Genomic DNA, 26,502 nt, shown 5'->3' with positions numbered 1-26,502 from the left:
ACTTCAGAAGTAAGCAAGGCTGTTATCAATCAAAAAAACAACCCGGCTCTAAACATCTTCATTGAAATTGATAACTGGCACAAAGGAGCAGATGCCAGCTTCTAATAAAGGCATGCCACATTCCGTAAGTTCCTGTAAATTGGAAACTAGGGTCCCTAATAGCATTAGTGGCAGGATAAATCTGATGCTTAGATGACAGCTGAAACCCCAATGCTGGATTTATCCACCAAAACATCAAGCAAACTTTCAGGGCTATTTTCACACTGATGTGATGATGGCAACAAGTATTATAGGCATCAAAAATAGGAGCCTGGGGAAGAATCTCATCAAATGAGAGCAAAGAATCTAGTCTTCATTATATTCCTCAATGAAATGTTTGAATTTTCTTTTGTATCCTACTACTTACAGATGCAACATGGCTTGTTTTGTGCTTTACCTATTTTGTCCACAGTAGCCTAACAAGTGAGCAAGAATTGGCTCTTGGCCCTAAAGACCAGCAGCTGCAGCTTCCTCTCTAAAGGTACTCACATCTTAAACAATGTAGCAGAGCTGGGGGCAGTCAGGAAATGGGAGGGTGGGCTTTGTGTGAGCAAAGGCTTTGGTTTGTTTAAGAGTTCAGGATACAGATTTGCAGATTATGGTCTCTTTGAACAGTGGTTACAGGCCACATATGAAATAGTCTCCATAATTTTCATGTGTACCAGGTGGTAGGACAGTCATGAATTTCAAACCTGAGATTTTCCACAGACACACGTGCTGCTTTTGAAAAGTGCTGGGACTGGGAGGCCCAGGCAACGTTTACGCTTTTGTTGCCTTCCACACTTGATAAGATTAACGGCTAACAGCAACTGTTTAATAAATATTAGGTATTATGTGCCAGGCACTGTCCTAAGAGCTTTACATGTAATAACCACATAAGCCCATTTTAAGGTAGGAAACTGATTCACAGAAGGGTTGAATAACTTGCCCATAGTCAGTCACACAGCTAGAGCTTGGACTCAAAGCTAGAATCTGGCACTAGAGATCTTGTTTTCAACCATTATTTGTAATCTTATAAGGAATATAATGAAAACATGCATCCAAAAACTATTTTACTTTGAGAAGTTAAAAGTTCTAAGCGCAGCTGAATTAAGTTTCTGGAGGGAAAAGTAGGCTTCTAGATAGTACTGGCTACATAATAGCTGATTACAAACAACTTTATTCAAAGGACTTGAAATCTGATCTTTGCTGTTTCTCTCAAATGCTGACTTTAGCCTACTGAGGTATTATAAAGTGACTCCTTTGACAACTGGAAATAATGAAAGAAACTCTTTGCAGACCAGGTGCCTCACACACAGGGCTTGGCACCCAGGTGATATGTAAATGTTGGCTGACTTAAACGCCTTCCAATCAAAGGCATTTTGAAACGCGCTATTCATATTTCACAACATGGCTTGAATATAAATTATTCAGAATGTCAAAACAAAGGGGCATGTGGCAAGTTAAGGAAATTAAAGAGAAATGGAGTATAAATGGAATATGAAACCTTTTAAATTCAAAATAAAGAACGTGGTTACATACCCTAGAAATCCTCTTTCCTGGCTTAGCAAGGGATGAACTTCAGGGATCAAACAAGCCTATTCTTTAATAACATAATAGCTCTCATTTGTGATGTATATACTTGCTGCAGGCATACCAATATAAACAAGCCGCTTAATACGCTCAGGTGATTTCTTTTTTAAAGGCTGAATTTATCTTACATCATTTCTTAACAAACCTTACACTTTTTAGCATGTATTCAAACACAGCTCAGAAATAAAACAGGTTTTGCTACCACTTTAGGGAACAAAATGGTTACCTTATAACAAGCCAGGCTTATATTCCTGACATCAAAGCATTCAGCTTAAGTCCAACAAAATGTGTTCAGCCTGCCTATAACTTCCAACCAATATCTTAAGAACTGATGCATAATGCAATTTTTCCCCCTAATCCCTGAGAATTTTCTGAGTAATGGGTTAATTGGTAATGTGGTATGATCCATACATAGGGCTGGCAAAGAATTCCCCATGAAGACCTGTGAGAGAAGCAATAAGATCTGCTGATAAGAGCTCAACTGGGCCTACATACAGCCCTTTATGAAATTATGAAGCAAAAACCACTTGTGAATTGTCATAGGGAGGAAATTAACTCAGTTTTTCTAGTATAATGTTTTCACTCAGTCTGTCTTCTGACACACATTTGTAAAATGTTGCCCACACTACCTAGTTGTAGAATTGATTTTTCTCTGTAAGACTACTTGGCCTTTGCTTTAAGAGCAATGTGAAAGGAAGTCTGGCTCTCTTGGGACTAAGAAAAGCAGAAAAACAGACAAGAGCAGTCGTGTATTGGCTATGACAGGCTCTCAAAAAGCATTTGTTGAACCCACACACGACCTATATTATGAACATGGCCATAGTCTAATTTCAAGCTAAGAGTTAAAACTGTTTTAAACTATTAAGGCTGGGGATGGGGATAATCGGCTGACCCCCAACACAAGGGTAGCTATGCATGGTCTTGATTCATCATCAGTTAAATGAGCAGTCCAGATGATGAGACATTTGAAGGGACTAATCAGTCATCCTCACAAAAGTAAATTAAGGGCCTGTGTTGAAAGAGCCAAAAGCAAACTCTAATACAGGATCCTAGCAATAGTGCTTGAAATGTATTCAAATGGAAAAGTTTGTGCTGGAAATACTTGTTTAGAAAAAGAACTACATCACTCCGCCCTCCTTTATGAAGAAATCCAAGCCATCTTAAATGTTCAAGGTCTGACCCAAGCAAGATGTTTTTTATTAAAAGCTTTTTCAGCTTGAAATAGATTATAACTTTGGGAATAAATATTTTATTTAATGAACAAGTAGAAGGGATTCTTGATTACTACTATAGTTCTTTTGTGTAGACTGCTTCTAGGTAATGCAAAAAGCTCAGAAAAGGACATCAAATAAGGTAAAAGGCTTTATTATTCAGGATCAGCTCAAAGTCTGACGCTGACACAGGCAGGGATAATTATCTCATTACAGTTGACCTTTGGCACCCATTTAAAGCACTAATTTTCCATGTGGGACATGTTATGCCCAGCAGACTCTCAGTATAGTTTCCGACAGCCAAATTGATCCCAATTTCACTCAGTAGTGCTGCCAGGAGATGTGCAGGGATACAAACAAAATCATCTGCTTTATCAATCTTTTTCTTTTTCATGGATTTTTTCCCCCAATTGGTTTTCAAAGCAAGTGAGATAAACAGCATTACTGGCAGATATTGGTCGTAAATAACATCTTCCCAAGGTCCAACAGTCAAAAAACAAACACCAAATATAAGCAGATTTCCTAAATATTCAGTTAAGGCTATGGTGTATTTGGTTTTGACCAGAGCAATTCTATGGCTTCCCTTTACTTATTTTTCTCCGGGGATAAAACTATGCTTACTTGACCCATGTAATTTCAGTTGTTACAGCTTTAACTTATAAGATCAAAAGAATTAAAAAGTTGTCAGTAAGAATAGATTTTCACCATAAAGTCTACACGGTCCTCAAAACAAATGAAGTTTCATGATTGGAAGGAGACTCCCTTCTAAGTACATAGTATCTAGAAGGTACATAAAGCCTCTTTCCATGAGGTTACAAAGGTGAGAAATATAAAACAATGGTTCACGATCACTGATGCATAATTGTTGATTAAGGGGAGGGATGTTTAAGATATTTTGCACATTATTAACTTAGAGTCAGTCTATACACTCTCTGTGTAAATATCTAGAGAAAATTCTATTACTTTTTGGCTCAGGGCTATCTATACTAGAAGGCTACTGCTTTTTATGTACATGAAGATAACCTCAAGATTTATGTTTCTGAATTTTCAGTTAAGAGCTATATTCTTTTATTAAAATACCAATAAGAAATCATCGCTTTTTTCTTAAAATCTGATGACTTATTTTTTAAAACACTGCAGCCCCTAGAGAACTGATGGCTGCACCTGAATTCGAACCCCAAATTGATTTTATAAAACATCTTCTAGTAAATGGCAAAAATCATAACCTCCTGTAGAAAGTGATGTTGGGTTGGCTGACATAGTAGATTGCTTGGTGAAAACATGGGGACCTGAAATCTCATACGGGAGATATACTGGAGAGAAAAATGACACAGCTTTCTGTTGTTGCTCTCCTAGTTTCTCCAAAGAGCTGACATTTATCACTGCATTTAAAATAAAGATGACTTTAACTCAAGAAACTGCATTTTAACACTGAACTGATATAAATGTACTTATCTGAACATCATATTTTTACACATACTTAAAAAAACCCCACAAAAGCATAGTGAAAAGATTATGTATTTCAAATAAAATTATACATGTTGGAGGCTGAACAGAACCAGGGGTCTTCAGCAGAGGATTTCTTCAGCAGTCAGCCTTCATAGGCCTCATGCTGCGGCTGGCAGATACTTTCCACTGAACATAGAAAGTTTCAGAATAACAAGAAACTTGTTTTTTGCCTCCATGAACTGGATGTCATTATTGTAGAGAAGATGCATAATTTAAAAAGTGAAGACTATTCATTCAAAATGCTAAAGTGACAAATTTACTTTATGAAATTTAAACACAGCATTCATCCTGGGGAAGCTGCATATACATTATGGTAGTAGAACCAGATTAGGTATATTTCAGCATTGAAAATATTTTGTCTAAAAATGAAAAGGTAGTTTTCTTAAAGACCAGAGTTATAGAGTCACTCTTGTATTTTTCATCTTGTTTTAGTGGACCAAAGCTCAGTAACTCACTCAGATTCGAATCTATAATTCTGTTGAGTGTTCAGGACTACAGAAGTCCTCTTGGGACTTTCTATGGAAGTATGTGCAGATTTTCCTCATGGAGCTGGGAGTAATGGTGACCTAGAAGAAGAAAGTTTAGATTTCAGAGATTTGCTTGAAGTTCAACTGTTACCTCACCAAGTTACTAAGGAGTACATTAAATTACACTGTCTAGAAATTTGATTGTTAGTCAGTTTGCTTTCAGCTCCAAATACTTTTTTTTGAGGCGGAGTTTTGCTTTTGTTGTCCAGGCTAGAGTGTAATGGCGTGATCTTGGCTTACTGCAATCTCTGCCTCCCAGGTTCAAGGGATTCTCCTGCCTCAGCCTAAGTAGCTGGGATTACAGGCATGCACCACCACACTGGGGTAATTTTGTATTTTTAGTAGAGGCGGAGTTTCTCCATCTTGGTCACACTGGTCTTGAACTCACCTCAGGTGATCCGCCCGCCTCAGCCTCCCAAAGTGTTGGGATTACAGGCGTGAGCCACAGCGCCTGGCCTCAGCTCCAAATACTTTGAATTGCAATGTCTCTTTTGGCTGACTTGTACTGATTATAGTAAAAGCTTAACAGATGCTATGTAGGAAAAGAAGGCATAACTTTTTATGTGGATAGAAAACATTTATTAGCTAAGTCTCCTAATAAGAAACAAAGAGGTTATAATTACTATCCTTTTTGAAATAAATTAATCAATCAGCCCCCTGCAGTTTACAAACAAGATAGGTATTCAAATGGGAGCTGTTTACTCTCTTTTGAAGGTTGATATTATCATCATATAGACAAAGGTAAAAAATTTTTAAGAACTGTTAGCTTCAAAGAAATTACAAGACCAGTACATTATTTCTACTTTTTAAAGATTTTAAGATTTATATATTAGTAAAAACAGTTTTTCATTGAAATTACTTTTCTGCTAACACATAGCTGAGACCAGCTCCCTTGAAAAAAAATGGAAATTTTGACTAGGGATAAAGAGCAGTCATAATTTTGAGAGAAGGAAAGATTCCTTATAACTGTCTTTCCCCCCTCCACTTTCTATAGCAAGGTCTTGATTGCAGTTTGTATACTAAGTAGTCTTTAAAATATATCAGTTTATTTTTTCTAAAATTATGCGATACACCTTCATGAGAACAGGTGGGGGATATGAACACTTTTTTAGTTTAATAAAAGTGTTCGTATCCCCCACCTGCTCTCATGAAGGCCTAATGTTATCTAACTTCTTCCCTTTAAAAGGGCAGATGATGCTGATGATTCTGGATTCTATTTCAATCATCTTGACACCACTTCCATAACTCATAAAAAGAGCTACTGTGAAGTACAGTGCAAAGTTCCTTGACCCATCTCCCCTTAACATGCAAACAATAGAAGCTTTCTATTCCCTCTGACTGGTGCCCACAGCTCACCCAATGATCTCGGCTACTTCTGCCTCCGCCACTGTAATGAATCTTGTTTTTCAAGGTTCACAAATCTATTTCTGGCAGCAATCTCTAATACTGATATTATCTAATTTAAATATTAAGTCAGTCAATGAAATGAGTCCTAAAAAGATAAGTGACACTACACTGAATGTTAAAAAGAATAGATATAGGTGTCAAAAGTATTATTGTGGTGTGGCAAGATGATTATAAGACTGGGGAGAAATCATAAAAATCTAGAAAGATTCTGCACTGAAACTGTTTTGTAAGTATCTAAGTTTCAATGTATTTTAAATAATTATAAAATGTAATTACTAACTGGAAATCTACTTATGGATGTTGGCAACTTTCCCATGAACAACAGCTTTATCTATAAAAAGAGGATGGCATACTGTCTAACAGGAGAGAGGGGAGATATTTTTGAATTGATATCCTGGAGCATGATGAAGGCTTTAGTGAATCAGGCAACAGGGCTGAGAAGTACGGACCCTGACAGGAGGGATTTTAATGGGAGTAAACAGAGTTGCCGGATAAAATACAGTATATCCAGTTACATTTGAATTTCAGACAAACAAAAATAATTTCTTGGCACAAAAAATTTTTAGTAAAAGTATGTCCCATGCAAAATTTGTTTTGTATTTATGTGCTAAATTTGGCACCACTAGAAATAAATAGATATTTTTTAAAGCATTCTGATGAGAAATCTGGGTCTCTGGCCGCCTTTAAGTTAGGAAATGTATCTTTCCACTACTGCTGACTTACCGGGCCTGGTGATGTCTTTCCACTCTGTCTCCTGGAATTGGGTGTCTGAGATGATGGACTTCGTGGAGATGGATTCTCAGCCTTCCGTTTGGCTGCCATGGCCAACAACCAGTTTTTATTCTCTGGGGAACTGTTCTCTTTGCCTACCATTTCAGACCCTTCTCCACAGGGTCTCAAAGGAAGAGGTAGCGTTCCACAGCTTTCTGAAGTGTACGGACTGACAGGAGAAGGAGGCTCTGAGATACTGGTACCAGCTCCTTCAATTTTGCTTGATTTGGTAGGACCTAGAGAGTCCTTACTAACATCTTCCTGGTTACCAGCAAGGCAGCACAGATCCAGATGAAGATTTTCAACTTGGCCATCAAGCTCAGTAACACAGTTACAACTCTTCACACACTTTTGTTTCACACTCTCCAGACAGCTTGAGTCTAGCCTCCTCTTTACTCTATTTCTAGACTCAGAGCAAGCCTCTGCTTGGGATGACTTCTGGCTCACAGGAATGAGGGCTTTTCTTGGAGACATGATCTTGGTCTCAGAAGCAGGTGGAGTGATAGGTGGTGATGAGGAGGGTGTTTGGGTCACCCAGTTTCTAATTGACATCTTGAAAGATGAAGGTGGCTTGGGAGAGACAGAGGAAACAGAACCTCTTCTGTTGATGGGAGACCGGGCCTTGGCAGGAGGGGTTTTAATAGAGAATGCAGGTGTATTTGAAGGAAGAGGGAGGTCTCCAGCACAGCTTGGAGCACAAGCTGCGGATGATGGGGAAGAAATGGATGGATTGCACTTCACCCTGGGGGCTTTGGCAGGAGTACTCTGGCTACTTGTTACTGTTACTGAAAAAGAGGAGAAGATCATGAAAATCAGAAATGAAAGCCATACAAAGTCCCCAAATTCTCATCAAGAAAAATCAGTTAACGTAATCATCCAAGGGTCAATTTGCTGGTAAGCAGGTTACATACATCATTTGATTCCTACTATACGCTTTTATCATTTTCCTCTTTCTCTTTTCCAACTTGCAAACCTCCCAACCATCCCAGTGTAAAACATATACTTGTTTTACAAAAATCGACGAAACACCAAAAAACATAAAGATAACAATTTTAAAGCACCTAGGTAAACTGTGTTTAGCATATGTTCTGTATTTGTGCATGTGATACATACTATATATCTCAACCTTTTTCTATACAAAAATGAGACTGAGGTAAGGGGAAAGTGGCAGGTGGGAGGCAGGACTAACTTGCCATTCAGACAGACGGAACAGCATGTGGAGACTCACATCATGAACTTTGGCTCCAAGAACTACTGCAGGAACATACCAGAAAAAAACAAAAGAATTCATGGATCCTTTGAAAGAAGCAGCTTGCTGCTGCAAAATCTGTAAGACAGCAGAAAAACTGAGTGCCCAAAGTGCCAGAGGGCTCCTGAAGCTGCGTGCTTGGTTGAAGAGGATGACCATCCCCGACAGAGGACCAGTCTTTGGTCAAGGGTGTTGAACAGCTGCACTCCCGTCCTAGAACCTCCAAATGAGCTCTCAAGGTCCAAAGTGTGAGAGAGTGGCCGGGAGTGGTGGCTCACGCCTGTAATCCCAGCACTATGGGAGGCTGAGGTGGGTGGATCACTTAAGGTCAGAAGTTCAAGACCATCCTGGCCAACATGGTAAAACCCTGTCTCTACTAAAAGAAAAAAATTTAGCCAGGCATGGTAGTGTGCACCTGTAGTCCCAGCTACTTGGGAAGTTTAGGCAGGAGAATCGCTTGAACCCAGGAGGTGGAGGTTGCAGTGAGCCAAGATCGTGCCAATGCTCCAGGCTGGCTGACAGAGTGAGACTCCGTCTCAAAACAAACAAACAAAAAACAGTATGAGAAGGGGAAGTCTACCTCTGCACACATTCTCACTGGGGAACCTGAAAATCCAGATCATAGGAGAAGGAGAACTGAAATGAATTTAGAGAGCCAAGCAAAATATAAAAGAAAAAGCAGCAGAAGAGCCCTATAGGCACTCCCAGTCCACAGGGAAGCCATTTCTGACTTTATCTCACAGGGGTCTTTGGAGAGGGCAGCCAATGAAACTGGGGAAGGATCACAGGGAGAAAGAGACTTTCAGTGGAACTTTGTAATAATTTCAAATGAGCATGCATGTTCCTGGGCAGAATCTGCAGGGGGAGGGGACAAATGGGAAGCGTAGAAGCTGTGGCAGGCAGATGGATAGGGCCTGAAAGCCCTGCTTGCTTTCTCAGTGGGGAGGCAGGCTTATAGTCTGGGGCAATATCTCAGCCCTGTGCACTGGAGGCATGGATATAAATCTGGTTCCATTGGCTGTTGGGGGAGCATGGCAGGAGTGAGTCTGGCCTTGCTGGCTGTGGCCTGTCATTGCCGGCTTTCCTCTATTTCCCTGGTGATGTGTATGAAGCAGCAAAGGAAGTCATGATCCCCCTTAGAACATAACACCATTGGCCTGTGAATTACCACTCCCATCACCCACAGCAGTCCCAGCAAGCCCTGCCCAAGGAGAGTCTGAGCTGAGATACACTAACCCTGCCGCCACCAGATGGTCTTTCTCTAACGGCCCTGGTAGCTGTAAACAAAAGACATAAACTCATGGGAGCTCTATGGCCCTGCTCATTGCCTGAGAAACCTGAATACTTATCCAGGAAACCTTAGGGCAAGTTTGTATCCCCCCTATACTACCAGTTGATACTCTCTTGGAAGCACCACCTCCTTGAACCAACCAGTTCAAGCTATTACAGCAACTCAACAGAACAACCATGCTCCAAGAAAGGAGAAAACAACTGCTAATTCCACTGCCTGTAATATACTGGCCAACAACATGTCCTGAGTCTGTCCATGTGATAACTTCAGTGCTAGTATAACTAGCCTTCTAGGAAACCAGTGCACTAAACAAAACTACAACCAAGTACTCTAACACAGTCCACTTCACTCTCCTATCAACAACTCCATCAGATCAAGTGCTGCTATCTATGGCATACAGACCTGAAGACAGACCATATCACAGGACTCTTTGCAGACACTCTCCAGTACCACCAGCCTAGAGCCTAGTAGCTCTGCTGAGTGGCTCAACTCAGAAGAACATTAACAATTACTGTATCTGGCTCTCAGGAAGCCCTGTCCCTAGGGAATGGGAAGAGTACCACATCAAGGGATCACCCTATGGGACAAAAGAATTTAAACATCAGCCCCTGAGTCTCAGATTTTTCTTCTGACATAGTCTACCCAAATGAAAAGGAACCAGAAAAACAATACTGGTAACATGACAAAACAAGGTTCTATACACCCCTAAAAGATCACACTAGCTCACCAGCAATGGATCCAAAACAAGAATAAATCTTTGAACTGCCAGAAAAGAATTTGGAAGGTCAATTATTAAGCTACTCAAGGAGGCATCAGAGAAAAATGAAAACCAACTTAAATTAAAAAACAAACAAACAGGATACAGATAAAAATCTCCAGAGAAATAGATATCATAAGTAAAAAACAATCACAACTTCTGGAAATGAAAGACACATTTAGAGAAATGTAAAATACACTGGAAAGTTTCAACAGCAGAATTTAAACAGGTAGAAGAAAGAATTTCAGAGCTCAAAGACAAAGCTCTTGAATTAACCCAATCCAACAAAGACAAAGACAAAAGAATAAAAACTTCTCTGGCTTTGCCAGAGATCTAGACATCCAAATACGAGAAGCTCAAAGAACACCCAGGAAATCTGTCACAAAAAGATCATCATCTAGGCACACAGTCATCAGGTTATCTAAAGTCAAGACGAAGGAAAAAAAATCTTAAGAGCTGTGAGGTAACCTATAAAGGAAAAGCCTATCAGATTAATAACAGCAGATATTAATCCCTATAAGCTAGAAGGGATTAAGGTCCTATTTTTAAGCCTCATTAAAGAATTATTAGCTGACAAAATAATTATCAGCCAAGAATTTTGTACCCAGCGAAACTAAGCTTCATAAATGAAAAGACAAAGTCTTTTTCATGTGCTGAGAGAATTTGCCTTGCCGCTACCAAGCCAGCACAGTTTACAAAACTGCTGAAAGGAGTTCTAAATCTTGAAGCAAAATCTCAAAATACAACAAAATAGAACCTCATCCTATAGTGGGGGACTTCAATACAGAAAGTCAACAATAGAAACAATGGACTTAAACTATACCCTAGAACAAATGGACTTAATAGGTATTCACAGAACATTCTACCCAACAACTGCAGAATATACATTCTATTCATCAGAACATTCATGGAATATTCTCCAAGATAGAGACTATGTGATAGGCCCCAAAACAAGTCTCAATAAATTTAAGAAAATCAAAATTATATAAAATATTCTCTCAGACCACAGTGGAATAAAACTGGAAATCAGCTCCAAAGGGAATTCTTAAAATCATGCAAATACATGGATATCAAATAATCCGCTCCTCAATGTCTTTGGGTCAACGATGAAATCAAGACGGAAATTAAAAATTTCTTTGCACTGCATGAAAAAAGTGACACAACCTAACAAAACCTCTGAGATACAGCAAAAGCAGTGCTAAGAGGAAAGTTCACAGCATTAAGTGCCTACGTCAAAAAGTTTGAAAGAGCACAGATTGACAATCTAAGGTCACACCTCAAGAATTAGAGAAACAAGAACAAACCAAACCCAAACCTGGGAGAAGGAAAGATATAACAAAGATCAGAGCAGAACTAAATGAAACTGAAACAACAAAATACAAAAGATAAATGAAACAAAAAGCTGGTTCTTTGAAAAGGTAAACAAAATTGATAGCCCATTTAGTGAGATTAACCAAGAAAAGAGAGAAGATCCAAATAAGTTCAATTAGAAATGAAACAGGAAATATTAACAACCAATACCACAGAAATATGAAAGATCATTCATATGAACACATTTATGCTCACAAACTAGAAAACATAGAGGAGATGGATAAATTCCAGGAAATATACAACCCTCCTAGATTAAACCAGGAAGAAATAGAAAATCTAAACAGATCAATAACAACACTAAGACTGAAACGGTAATTTAAAAAACTGTCAACAAGAAAAAGTCCAGGACCAGATGGATTCACCGCTGAATTCTATCAGACATTCAAAGAACTGTACCAATCCTATTGAAACTATTCCAAAAGACAGAGAAAGAGGGAATCCTCCCTAAATCATCCTGTGAAGCCAGTATCACTGTAATACCAAAACCAGGAAAGGACATGACAAAAAAAAGAAAACTACAGACCAATATCCCTGTTGAACACAGATGCAAAAATCCTCAACAAAGTACTAGCTAACCAGATCCAACAGTATTTTCAAAAAGATAATCTACCATGATCAAGTGGATTTTAAACCAGGAATGCAGGGATGGTTTAACATACACAAGTCAAAACATGTGATACACCACATAAACAGAATTAAATATCAGGCTGGGTGCGGTGGTTCATGCCTGTAATCCTAGCCCTATGGGAGGTCAAGGCCGGCAGATCACTCAAGGTCAGGAGTTTGAGACCAGCCTGGCCAACATGGTGAAGCCTATCTAAAAATACAAAAATTAGCTGAGCGTGGTGGCAGGCACCTACAATCCCAGCTACTCAGGAGGCTGAGGCAGGAGAATCCCTTGAACCTGGGAGGCAGAGGTAAGCTGAGATCGCACCATTGCTCTCCAGCCTGGGCAACAAGAGCAAGACACTCTTTAAGAGAAAAACAAACAAAAACACATAATCACACAGAAAACATTTGACAAAATCCAGCATCCCTTTTATGATGAAAACCTTCAGCAAAATCAGCATAGAAGGAATATACTTTAAGGTAATAAAAGCCATCTATGACAAACCCACAGCCAACATTATACTGAATGGGGAAAAGTTGAAGGCATTCCCCATGAGAGCTGGAAAAAGACAAGGATGCCTGTTTTCACCACTTCTATTTAACATAGTAGTGGAAGTTCGAGCCAGTCATTGCCAGTCAGAGAAGAGAACTAAAAGGCATCCAAATTGGTCAAGAGGAAGTCAAACTGTTGCTGTTAGCCAATGATATGATTGTATACCTAGAAAACCCTCAAGACTCATCCAAAAAGCTCCTAGATCTGATAAACGAATTCAGTAAAGCTTCAGGATACAAAATCAATGTACACTTATCAGTAGTACTGCTATACAGCAATAGTGAACAACCTGAGAATCAAATCAAGAACTCAACCCCTTTTACAATACCTGCAAAAACAAAACAAAACCTAGGAATACATCTAAGGAAGTAAAAGACTTCTATGAGGAAAACTAGAAAACACTGCTGAAAGAAATCAGATGACACAAACAAATGGAAAAACACATTCTATGCTCAAGGATGGGCAGAATCAATGCTGTGAAAATGATCTTACTGCCAAAAGCAATCTACAAATTCAATGCAATTCCCATCAAAATACCATCATCATTCTTCACATAACTGGAAAAAAAAAATCCTAAAAGTCATATGGAACCAAAAACACACAAAGCCAAAGCAAGACTAAGCCAAAAAAACACATCTGGAGGCATCACATTACCTGACTTCAAACTCTACTACAAGGCTATAGTCACTCAAACAGCATGGTACTGGTATAAAAACAGGCACATAGACCAACGGAATAGAATAGAGAACCCAGAAATAAAACTAAATACAGCCAACTAATCTTTGACAAAGCAAACAAAAAAAGTGAGGAAAGGACACCCTATTCAACACATGATACTGGGATAATTGTTAAGCCACATGTAGGAGAATGAAACTGAATCGTCATCTCTCACCTCATTTCTCAAAAATCAACTCAAGATGGATCAAAGACTTACATCTAAGACCTGAAACTGTAAAAATTCTAGAAGATAACATTGTAAAGACTCTTCTAGACACTGGCCTTACCAACACTTGTTAACTTTTGTCTTTTTGATAAAAGCTATTCTAACAGGTGTGAAGGGATAGATACCTCATTGTGGTTTTGGTTTACCTTTCCCTGATGATTGGTGATGTTGAGCAGTTTTTCATACACCTGTTGGGCATTTGTATGTCTTCTTTTGAGAAATGTCTGTTCAGGCATTTTGCTCATTTTAAAATCAGGAATAACCTGCTTTTAATATATCATGAATATTTCCCACATTAACACAGATTTACCATATCATTTTTAATAGCTACAAAGTATTCTAAGGCATAGGTATTCTACAACATATTTAACACTGCCATTAGCATTCTTATAAATTCTCTTGAACAATGCTAGGGCAGAAAGGCACTACACAGGGGCTCTTAAACAGGAATGCACAGGTCTAAAACCTGGCACAATCACTTACTCTGTGACTTAGGCATAACCCTTTATCTCCTTCAACTCAGATTCCATATCTGTTAAATGGAGATAGTTTTTCTTTTCACAAGAAGCATTTCAATCAATTACTTGTAAAGGTTATCAGGCCTCACATGGCTTCTCACTTTATTTTACAAATGAACGTTATTTTCCAGAAGAGAAAGAACATTCAGAATCTCAGTGTTTGCTTTCTAAATAAAATGTAGTAGATAGGACTTCTCTTTGTGTACCTGTCCCTTTGTTTTTACATACAATGGCAAGTTTTTATAAACTTCATGCTTCTTCCTTCTCAGGCCCTACCACAGACAACACTTTCTCAATTTCCTTCTGAGCTTTCTAGATTTCTGAAATAGCATTCCTGTCTTCAAATAACAAGAAAGGGTGTTTATTTATTTCTCAGTTATAAAGCCTTTGAATTGTAACTATGATTTTCAATTCAGTTTAATTACCAAATTGCATTTATATCCAGCTGAATTTAGGATGGGCTGATATAAAAATGCAGTCTCTCTTTTAGCAGAAATAAAGATTTGCAAGAACTCACTTTATTCAGTTAATTATCCTGTCCTTTTTTACGTTGTGCTTTTCACTCCTAAAGTAGTCTTGCCTTGAGAGAAATTCTACAAATTGACTTTTGCCTAAACTTTTCTCATCAACCATATGTTTAGAACCAGCCAAAACGATACTGCTCTTTCAATAAGGATCATTACTGAAAAACTCCATTTTGGCCTAAGGTGCTATGGGAAGGACTTAGTAACAGTGACCTGTTCATGAAGCCTCTGGTTATGGTTCTCACACTAATGCTCTAGAGCTTGGTTATAGCTATTTTTTCAGAAGAAAAGGAAGTTTTCATTTGCTGCACTCCTCAGTGCAGGTCAATAATCACTGCACGGCTGCCACAGTCATCTGTTCCATTTAAGTGGGCCAAAGTGTACATTTAGGGCCGAATCTTATAATATGCCGATTAATAAGGCAGACAGGGGAAGAAGGAAGAGCTGGGACAGGAACAAACCAGGTATCTAGGTTTCTGATACTTGCATGGCACACACTGGAAGTATTTACTGATAAGGTTGGTAGGAAACTGATGTTTGTAAAGTTGGGGCATTTCCTCTTCCTTCAGGATGTCATGATTAAGGAGGAAGTGGACCATGGGGGTCAAAGAAATTCTGTTAGCTTTGAAGGTTAGCAAACTCTGAGTCAAATTTAAGAGTGTGTGTATGTGTTTTTTAAACAGTAACTAGATTTTAACAGTATGAAAGTTAACGGTAAAAAAATTCAAGCAGTACAGAGGGGAAGAGGGTAGAGAAACACGAACCTCTTTTTAATTTTTTCTTTTCACTTTTATATTCTTGTGTATTCCACAATTTTCTCTGTGCCTATTTGGCACATACAAAGTTATATATGTATCATACCTTTAAAACCCCGTAATACTAATGAATTATACTATATATATGTACACGTTCTGCAACTTGCTCTTTTTATATCTCTTCATGCAAGTACACATAAATGCACTGCATTATTTTTAACAGTTGCATAGCATGCCATTATATGGGCCTACACATTTAAATATGACATGCCATTTTCTTTAGCACTTCTACTTAAGTGGACCAACTCCTTATTGACCTTAAGCAAAATATGAGATCTGATGACATGGTAGCATAGACTAAGTTACTGCCCTACATGCTTCCTGAAAGTCAGTTCCTTCAAAGAATTATACAAAATATACTAATAGTTTGCAGCTTCTTTCTTTTCTTTCTTTTTGAGACAGAGTCTTGCTCTTGTTGCCCAGGCTAGAGTGCAGAGGTGCAATCTCGGCTCACTGCAACCTCCACCTCCTGGGTTCAAGCGACTCTCCTGCCTTAACATCCTGAGTAGCTGAGATCACAAGTGTGTGCCACCACACCTGGCTAATTTTGTGTTTTTAGTAGAGACGGGCTTTCGCCATGTTGGCCAGACTGGTCTTGAACTCCTGACCTCCGGTGATCCACCCACCTCGGCCTCCCAAACTGCTAGGATTACAGGTGTGAGCCACTACGCCTTGTCAGCTTCTTTCTATATGAGAGTGTACCATCTGGCCTCAGCCTACCTTTTCAGTCTTATCATGTACTTGGCTATTCTAGGATCATGTTACAGGACACTACTAGTTGCTTCCTGAACAAGCTGTGCACTGTCACATTTCTTTGTTCATGTGGTTTTCTTGCCAATTCAGCTCCTTCTTTGCCAGACAGAAATTCTTCTCATGTTTCAAGGCTCTGATGACAATGTTAACTCCATTGTGAAGAATTCACAACTCCTTTCCTCTTCTCCCACAAAGCTCTCCTCTCACAGAGGAAGCAGGTTCTCAGAGCCCTTTGTTTACACAGTTAAACGCTGTGTGCTAAAGTTTGTGAATCTACCTCCTAGACTAGACTGTGAGCCTAGAGGGCAGCTAATAATGGTTTATTCATCTTTAGGCCCAGTGCCCCTATAGTGCCTAACGAGGAATTATTAAACAATGTTAAGTTTCATTATTGCTGACAAGGATACAGGTGAGGTTCTAGCCATCAGAAAACTTTCTCTATAATTATTCTGCTAACTTGTGAGATTGCAGTAAGCAACTGAGACAGAATCGGTAAAGTTTACTTCTCTTTAAGATAAGGATAATCAACTTTGTCACCTAATAATGCCTAAATCAGAGGTTCTCAATCCTGGCTACATAACAGGCCTACCTGGAGCTTTGTTAAAATATAGGTAGTTGGCCTCCACACCAGTCCTATAATTAATCACTGGGGATATATAGACTCGAAAAGCTCCCCAAGTAGTTCTGATACATAGTGAAGACTGAGAACTATTGATTTCAACAATGCTATAAAATCTCTGGCTAAAGCACAGTGGAAAGAACGGTAAGCAACAGAGCAGGTGCTGGGTGGGAAAAGTAACGCAGAGGGAAAAGAGGCTATGTCTTGGCACTTAACCCTTTCCCAGTTAATGTGTTAACTGGGGAGTTTACACAGTCAAACCGGGGCCAGAAGAGAAGATATGCAACCCAGGACAGCAACGAAAGGTTGGCATGGCAATTAGAAGCTTGGGAAAGCAGGGGAACATGATTTTCAAGATGTCAGTGTGATTAGAAGCAGCCAGTCTGTGGCTGGAAGCTGGCTTAGAGAGTTGAATGGTCAGTGTGCCAGCCTTTGGCACCCATGTCAGGTTGTTGTTCCGCAGTGCTCTTCAGAGTAACCCTAACACCACCCAGAAATAATCTAGGCATAACTCTTACTCCGATCTTAACCTGAACTTTTGCCTTGCTTTGTTAGGTTTTAAAGGAGGCAGTGCTACACAGTGGTTCTGAGCATGTGTTCTAGAATCAGACTGCAAGGGTTCATAGCTATGAGATCTTAAGCAAGTCTACCTTCCTTGATCTCCAGTTTCAGTCGTTTTCATAAATAAATGACATAATCCAAGTAGGTCCTTAGAACAATTATGCTGGGAGTCAGTAATGGCTAAACGTTGTTATTATTACAACTCAAATTTGGTCAAAATGTAACTTTTTTGGTGACTTGGCTTCTAATACTAATAATTAATGGCATACTAAAAGTACACAATTAAAAGCAAGAAACTTTTCATCACAAATTAAAAAAAATGGTATAGTCATTAAATAAGAATCCTACCTTTGGGAATAATTTTAATGGGAAGGGGGACCCTAAATTCAGAGAGGAAAAAACCCCAACTTTTAAAATATTGGAAACAAAATGTTTAACTACAATAGAATAGCTAGGTAGATTATGGAACATTTACTCAAGTGTCATATTTTAAACAGTGTTGCAAAAAAGATAACATAGAAAGTACTTAAGGCTGGGTGCAGTGGCTCATGTCTGTAATCCCAGCATTTTGGGAGAACAAGGTGGGTGGATTGCTTGAGCTCACAAGTTAAGCCCAGCCTGGGCAACATGGTGAAACCCCATCTCTAGAGAAAAAATACAAAAATTATCCAGGCGTGGTGGTGCGCACCTGTAGTCCCAGCTACTGGGTGGCTGACGGGGTAGGATGGCTTAAGAGAAATCAGATGCATATACACTATAACTATGGTTCTGTTAAAAAGAATCTCTACACATAAAGGGAAAAACCTCAAAAAATAACTGGAAATGTTTCTGATGACACTTTGGTCAGTATTCTCTAATGGCCTCATATCATACTTCTCTTTTATATTTTCTAAAATGAGAAAGAAAATGAGAGAAAGAAAAGTACATTTAAGGCAACAGAAAGACACCCAAGTTCATGGACCAGAAGACTTAACATTATTAAGACGTCAATACTCCCAAAACTGATCTACAGAGTCACTACAATTCCTATCAAAATCCTAGCTGGCGGCTGGGTGTGGTGGCTCACACCTGTAATCCCAGCACTTTGGGAGGCCGAGGCGGGTGGATCATGAGGTCAGGAGTTTAAGACCAGCCTGGCCAATATGGTGAAACTCCGTCTTTACTAAAAAAAAAATTATCTGGGTGTGGTGGCACATGCCTGTAGTCCCAGCTACTGGGGAGGCTAAGGCAGGAGAATCGGTTCAACTACGGAGGTGGAGGTGGCAGTAAGCTGAGATTGTGCCACTGCACTCCAGCCTGGGAAACAGAGCGAGACTCTGTATAAATAATAATAATAATAATAATAATAAATCCTAGTTGGCTTTTTTGCAGACATTGACAAGCTGAACCTAAAATTTGTATAAAAGAGACCCGGAATAGTCAAGACAATCTTGAAATAAAACAAGAAAACAGAAGGATTTTAAAACCTACTACTAAGCTACAGTAGTGAAGACAAAGCAGAACCAAAATAAGAACAGACACATAGGTGAATGGAACAGATTTGAAAAGTCAGAAGTAAACCCTCACATTTATGGTCAACTGATTTTTAGCAGATTTTTACCAAGGATGCCATGACAAGTCAATGGGATAAAGAATAGTCTCTTTAACAAACGATGGTGAGAAAGCTATATATCCATATGTAAAAAATTAATTTGAATCTCTAATTCATATCATAACACAAAAATAAACTCGAAATGAATCACAGGCCTAAAACTAAAAAAACTCCTAGAAGAAAGCATTAGAGTAAATCTTTGTTACCTCGGAACAGGCAATGGTTTCTTTGATTTAACATCAAAAGCACGAGTGACAAAAGAAAAAATCAGATAAATCGAACTTCATCAAAATTATAAAGTTATGTGTATCAAGAGATACCATCAAGAAAGTAAAAACACAACCCACAGAATAAATCATTGCAAATCATTACATGACAAGGGACTTCATTTCAAATATATAAATGGCCAAAGCACATGAAAAGATGTTCAACAGCACTGGCCATCAGGAAAAGATAAATCAAAACCACAATGGGATACTAAGACACACCTGCTAGGATGGGTATAATGAAAAAGATGGACAATAACAAATGTTGACAAGAACACAGAGAAACTGGAACCCTCATTTTAGGTGCTGAAAATATTCTAGAATTAAATTGTGTTAATGACTACATAACTCTAAATAGAGTTGACTCTCTGTGTCTTGAGTTCTGTATACTGGGTTCCACAGCCATGGATTCAGTTAACCACAAATTGAAAATATTAAAACAAAAACATGAAAAAAGATGGTTGTGCCTATACTAAACATGTACAGACTTTTCTTTCTTGTCATTATTCCCTAAATGATAACAGTACAACTACTATTAATATAGCATTTACAATATACCAGGTATTTTAAGTAATCCAGAGATGCTAGAAGTATATGGGAGGATGTAGATAGGTTATAAGCAAATACTACACCATATATAAGGAATCTGAGCCTCTGTGGACTTTGGTATCTATTGGGGGTTCCTGGAACCAATCCCCCATGGATTTGGAAGGACAATTGCATAATTAAAAGCACTAAACTGTATCGATTTAATTTAAATCACGGCTCCGTATTAGAAGAATGAGGAGCATGAAGGTTTGGTAGTGGTGGGACACAGTAAAGGGAGTTAAATCCTTATGTTACAAAGATAAGAAGTTAATAAAGTTGAAAATTGCAAAAAATAAATAGAACTGCACAAAGTGATTTAGAAATCTAGACATACATATCAAAGAATCAGCAAAAAGATTTGAAAGAGGTTGCCTCTAGGAAAGGGAAACTATGAGGCAGAGGGTCTGAGGATGGCTATTTATATTATTCGCTCTTATAGAACTAGTTGACTTATTAAACTATAATACCAAAGCTGGGCGTGGTGGCTCACACCTGTATTCCCAGCACTTTGGGAGGCCGAGGTGGGAACACTTGAGGTCAGGAGTTTGAGACCAGCCTGGCCAACATGGTGAAACCCTGTCTACCAAAAATACAAAAATTAGCCAGGCATGGTGGTAGGCGCCTGTAATCCCAGCTACTAGGGAGGCTGAGGCAGGAGAATCGCCTGAATCTGGGAGGCAGAAGTTCTAGTGAGCCCAGATCACGCCACTGCACTCCAGGGGCGGCAAAGGGAGACTTCATCTCAAAAACAAAAACAAAAACAGACAAACAAAACAAGAAAGCTAAAAGCAAAGGTAGCACCATCAAAGACTACAGAACCCAGACTTACAGCAAAAGACTCCTTTGAAGTCTAATTCTGCAACTTATAAGCAACTAAGTAAGTCATTAGAAAAATGGGTCTGTATATTTCCCTTTCTCACTTTACAGTAAACTTACACCTTTATGGCTGAAGTAAAATGAATCTTTAAGCTTATTAAACCTCAAGCTTAAAGGTAAGAATGTCTGAAATACTCAGTGAGAGAACATAAGAGTAAATGGACAGGGAAATATGATTTTGGCCAGTAAGAGACAACTTGAGGTTAGCAGTAATTAATTGAAAGTGAACATTCCACATGGTTGTGTGTTTAACATGCAAGTACAGGTATACAGCACATCTACTGATACCCTGAGGATCCACTCTGGCTGGCTCATTGCTTTAAGATTTTTGCTCTTGGTTCATTGTTACTCTCTTCAATGTTATGTGTCAATCTGTAGTGATTACAAAATCCATGTACATGATCTTTCCAATACCTTGGTTTCTCAGTTTCTTGACCTCCTTCTATAATAATCATATCCTTTCACCCTCCTAAGCCACTTATTTCCTTTCACTTTCCTAAGCCACTTATTCTTGAACTTATCATTACCAATATCTGGAAATCTTCCATTATCTTAATTTCAAGCATCCCACTCATCACTACTAATTTTCCCAGCTCCCTTTAGTATTTCAATTCCAATAATCTTTTATCCTCAATCCATTGATACTACCACATTTACACTATCCCTCAGCCCCATTATGTCCTCCCTTCCCTCCAGATATGGTTTGGCTGTGTCCCCACCTGGATCTCATCTTGAATTCCCACGTGTTGTGGGGGGTACCTAGTGAGAGGTAATTGAATAACGGGGGCAGGTCTTCCTCATGCTGTTCTTGTGATAGCCAGTAAGTCTTATGAGATCTGACAGTATTACAAGGGAGAGTTTCCCTGCCTAATCTCTCTCTTTGCCTGCTGCCATCCATGTAAGACGTGACTTGTTCCTCCTTGCCTTCTGCCATGATTGTGAAGCCTTCCCAGTCATGTGGAACTGTAAGTCACTAAACATCTTTCTTTTGTAAATTGCCCAGTCTCAGGTATGTCTTTATCAGCAGTGTGAAAACGACTAATACCCCTTTTTAGTAAGGTTAAATCCTATAGTCATAATCATCCTCTTTGTATATACCCTCAACTTCCTTCTTCACTTGCATTGCTAAACCACATCCCTGGTTAAATCCAACCCTCTACCTACAGTATACCTGCACTTGCATAGCAAACATATAACCATGTGGAGTGCTCACTTTCAATTAATTACTGCTAGTCTCAAGTTGACTCTTAAAGCCTAACAATCAGCCAGGCACGGTGGCTCACGCCTGTAATCCCAGCACTTTGGGAGGCTGAGGCAGGTGGATCATGAGGTCAAGAGATCGAGACTAGCTTGGCCAACATGGTGAAACCCCACCTCTAAAGCCTAACAATCATATTTTCCTGTCCATTTATTCTTCTATTCTCTCAGTGACTATTTCAGACTTTCTTATCTCTTCTAAAATCCCTAGTTCCTTTTTCCCTTATCATAGTTAATGACCCCGATTCATGTTTTGACATCAGAACAGAAGGAAACTTCTATAAGTTATGGCCATCTCATCTTTCCCCACCATCTCTCAGTAGCCTACCTGCACCATGCTTATACATTCCACCTTTTTTCCAATTTCTATGGATCAATTATTCACATTCCTGGCAAAGGCCCACCCTCCTACTTGTGTATCGGATAGCATTCCCTTCATGCTTACTTGAGGACACTGCTCTAGCAAATTTCCCTGCATCAATTTCCCCCTCTCTACAGGATCCTGCCAATCACTATGAAATGTTATATTCCTATTTAAAAAAACCACCACCAAACTTCAACCCTGCTTCTTTCTCTAGCTACCATTTCACCTCTCTTTTTTCCTTTATAACAAAGCTCTATACTTGTAGTCCCCAACTCACACCCATGAATGACACCAGTCAGGCCACCATCATACCACCAAAACGACACTCATTAAGGTCACCAAATAACCGCTACAATTGCCTAATTCATTGGTCAGTTTTTAGGCCTAATCTTATTTGTATGCCAGAAATAACAAATCAAATTCATCCCTCTTATTTACTTGGCTTTCAGAATATAACATTCTCCTAGTTTTTGTCTTACTTCTCTGGTTGTGCCTGCTCAGTAGGCTTTAATGGTATTTGTCACCTACTCATCCTCTAAACATTGGGGTACCCTAAGAACCCAGGCCTATTTTTTTCTATCTATAGCTATCTTCACCTGTGTGATAATGACCCTAACATCTACAACCTCAACCCTGAACTGCAGAATTAAACATCTAAATGCCTCCCTGACATATCCATTTGGGTGTTTAATAATTATATCAAACAACAGGTCTGAATGGAACTCCAGCTGTTCCCTCCCAAACCTGCTCTTCCTGCAGGGATATTTATCTAGGTTAATGAAACTACATCCTTTTAGCTTCTTAAGCAAAACCTCTTAAGTCAGCCTTGATAACTCTCCCATATATCACCACATCTGATCCCTTAACATATTCTGTTGGCTCTGTCTTATAAATATATCCAAAATTGAAGGACTTCTCATCACAGCTTCTGCTACTACTCTGGTCAAAGTCACCATCATCACTTCCTGAATTATTTCAATGGCTTTTTAGAAGCAGCTTTTTGTTTTTACTCTGATCCCCTTACAATTTATCCTCAACACAGGAGCAAGAATGATCAAGTTAAAAGTCAGATTATGATACTCTTCTGCTCCAAACCCTCTGGAGGATTTTCGCCTATCAAAATAAAAGCCAAAGTCCCATAAGAATTTCATTTTCTACTACTATTCTTCTCCCTTTCCTTTGCCTGCTCCAGCCCTAGGGGCCAGCGATGCTAATCTTTCTGAGGAAGAGAAAATATATATGTCAAGCATGCTCCTGCTTTAGGGCCTCTGTACTTTTATCTGCCTGGAATATTCTTCTTTAAAATATCTGTATGGCTTACTACTTTACTTTCTTTGCTAAAATGCCATATTTTCATTGAGTCTTCCCCGGCCACCTAATATAAAGTTTTAATGGCATACTTCACCACCCTTGCCCTTCTCCCTTTCCTATTTCCTTTATTTCTAAGCCTTTTTTGTTATTTGACACAGTATATATTTTACTTTTTTATCTTGTTTATTGTCTCTCATATTAATACATTAGCTATATTTACATCTTCAGGATTTTTTATTTTTTGTTCACTGCTGAATCCCTAGCAACTAAGAACAGGGCCCAGTACATACTTGGTGTTCAAGAAGTACTTGTGGAATAAACCTACCACTGTAGTACATTGTATAAATGATACACATAGTAGTGCTCAGGAGGTACTTATCAAAAAGAATGGCAAGAAGATAGTGCTTTTCTTTAAAAACATACCAATGCAAGATCAAATCTAGCTTATTACTCTGTACTGAAGGACTAAACCACTCAAACCACAAGAAACTTGGAAAGTAGATGATATTCTTACCTAGGCCAGCTCTTGACTCTTTTTTCTTCTGAGAGGCCCAGCCCACTGTGGAAAGTTTATCTCCTCCTGGTTTCTCCTCTAAGCCTCTATTCAAGCGCCAAATTTTTAGTGTATTGTCATCAGAACAGGTAGCAATCTAACAGGGAGAACAAAGAAGGATGTTAAGTTTCAATCAAAGATTCACAATACAGTAAAAAACTGATTGTCTTAAATGCTTGTGACTGGAGAATTATTTTGTCTAATAAACAGGATATAGAAAATAATATCTGAAAGATCATATACATCAATTTCTTGCTTTCAGGAATCATTCCAGATTTCCAACAAAACTGAGTTTCTAGTTTCTACTTCATATACCTTCTACTAGTATGTCTTTCGTTACTGGACATTTCTTATCTAAAGTTCTGATATAAAACCTGGCTCTTTATCATCTTCTGTATAAATACAAAATATGTAATTAAGACACCCTTTTTACTCTTCTTTTAAATGATCAATCAGTATATGTTACCAACATTCAATTTCTACAATTTTCTTCTGATTTCTGCATGTTGTGCCACATTACTAAAGTAAAGGCATCATTTGCAAGATTATACTTGGCCCATGACTCTAGTACACCAAGCAGAATGTGCCTCTGTGACAAGTAGAATGAAACCATTCCTTTTGAGATTCTTTTTCAGATAGGTAAAGGAGCAATCTGGGAAAACAACAAATTCACTAGGCTGAAAGAAGTTAAAAAATAACCTTTGCCCCTTTAAAAATATCTGACCATTCTCGATCTTGGTCCCAAGCCTTTTATGGCAGAGAAAGTCCAGCTTGAAGAGCTTGTGGCAAATGGCCACTGGTACCAGAGCTGTTCCCTAGCATTTGTTTATATAATTTCTCTATTTCAGTTACTAAAGAGAAAGAAAAAAAGAATACATGTTCTCTGAAGTCTTGGCCCCCAAGAGACTGGCAGCTTTTTCCTTTCCTTACTGGGAGGCCAAAAGAAGATACACATATTTGACTACTCAATATGAAATGTTTGAAATCTCACAGTTCTTCTATAGTTTATTAACAATACTTATTTACAGAGCACCTACTATGTGTCTGGTAGTTTACATTCTTTATCTTATTTAATTCTCACATTCTAAAGGCCTTTTACTCAAACAATCTCCTACGCAAAAGGGAATAAAGTTATTTGCCCAAAGTAACCACAATAAAATGGAAGAGCTAGAATTTAAACTCAGCTTTCTCCTGTTCCAAAAGTTAGACATTAAAAAAATAAAAACAACACAAACCATATTATACTTTCCTAATTCTAGGCTTGATATGAAATTATTTTTAAAAGACTTAAAAAAGTAGTCAATAAATTAGTATAGGTAAACAGCCCTGCTATTTCCTTTGAGCACAGGAAATAAGGATAATTAATATATGATGTTTAAGATGCACAGAGATAAGGGTAATATATGATAGTTGAAAAAAGATAAAATTAACTGAGTAATTAAAAAATTATTCATCTTAATAAGTTCTATGAAGATGCAACACTACATGTTAAAAGCAGATATTTCACTAGAAATTATATGAAATCTCCAAGGAAAAAATATAATTAGCATGTAATTTCAGGTGATTAAACTAATGACTTAAACAAAAAAAGGTCTGCCATAAAGTTGAGCACAGAAATGGTAACAAGGACAAGGAGAAACCCACAACAGTACTGGAAGCTAGCAGGGATGCCACAAATAGACCAGACCATGAGAAGTTTCTGGAAGATAAAAAACAGATGGGAACAATAGGCAACAAAACCTCAAAACGTCATACGTGAAAGGGGAGACCTCTACAGAAATAAGATTTCCTGTGGCACCTAGAATAACTCAAAGACCAGAGGCAATGGGGGTTGGGAGAATGACTGGAACTTGAGCTACCATTATATAAAATTCCAATATATACATAGTTTTTAATGTTTCTGGCCTATCTACATTTTAGGGTTTTTTTGTTTCTTAACATGTCACTTTAAAAAAATTAAAAGGTGGGCATATTGTCTTCTTTCTAGAGTACCTAAAACATTTCAGACCTACTTACATAGTTTAGCAACAGATAACCTAACATGTTAAAACTTCACAGTAACCATTTTGTTAGCCATATGTGAAAACCCAAATTGGG

General features: G+C 38.5%; 1 protein-coding gene across 1 annotated transcript in view; it reads right to left on the bottom strand.

Annotated features, from left to right (window-relative positions):
* Positions 1–2,955: 2,955 nt before the first annotated feature.
* Positions 2,956–26,502, bottom strand: part of DTL (denticleless E3 ubiquitin protein ligase homolog) — a 61,272-nt gene continuing 37,725 nt past the window's right edge. Inside the window, exons 13-15 of the mRNA XM_032289161.1 lie at positions 24,367–24,502; positions 6,989–7,821; positions 2,956–4,897 (exon numbers count right to left, since the gene is read on the bottom strand). Coding sequence (XP_032145052.1) covers positions 4,799–4,897; positions 6,989–7,821; positions 24,367–24,502 — 1,068 coding nt within the window. The 3' untranslated portion in view covers positions 2,956–4,798. The remainder of the gene's footprint in view (positions 4,898–6,988; positions 7,822–24,366; positions 24,503–26,502) is intronic.

Source organism: Sapajus apella, unplaced genomic scaffold (genome assembly GCF_009761245.1).
Source record: "Sapajus apella isolate SASKATOON/1434 unplaced genomic scaffold, GSC_monkey_1.0 scaffold22, whole genome shotgun sequence".
NCBI lineage: Eukaryota > Metazoa > Chordata > Mammalia > Primates > Cebidae > Sapajus > Sapajus apella.
This window is presented reverse-complemented; position numbering and strand designations above follow the sequence as displayed.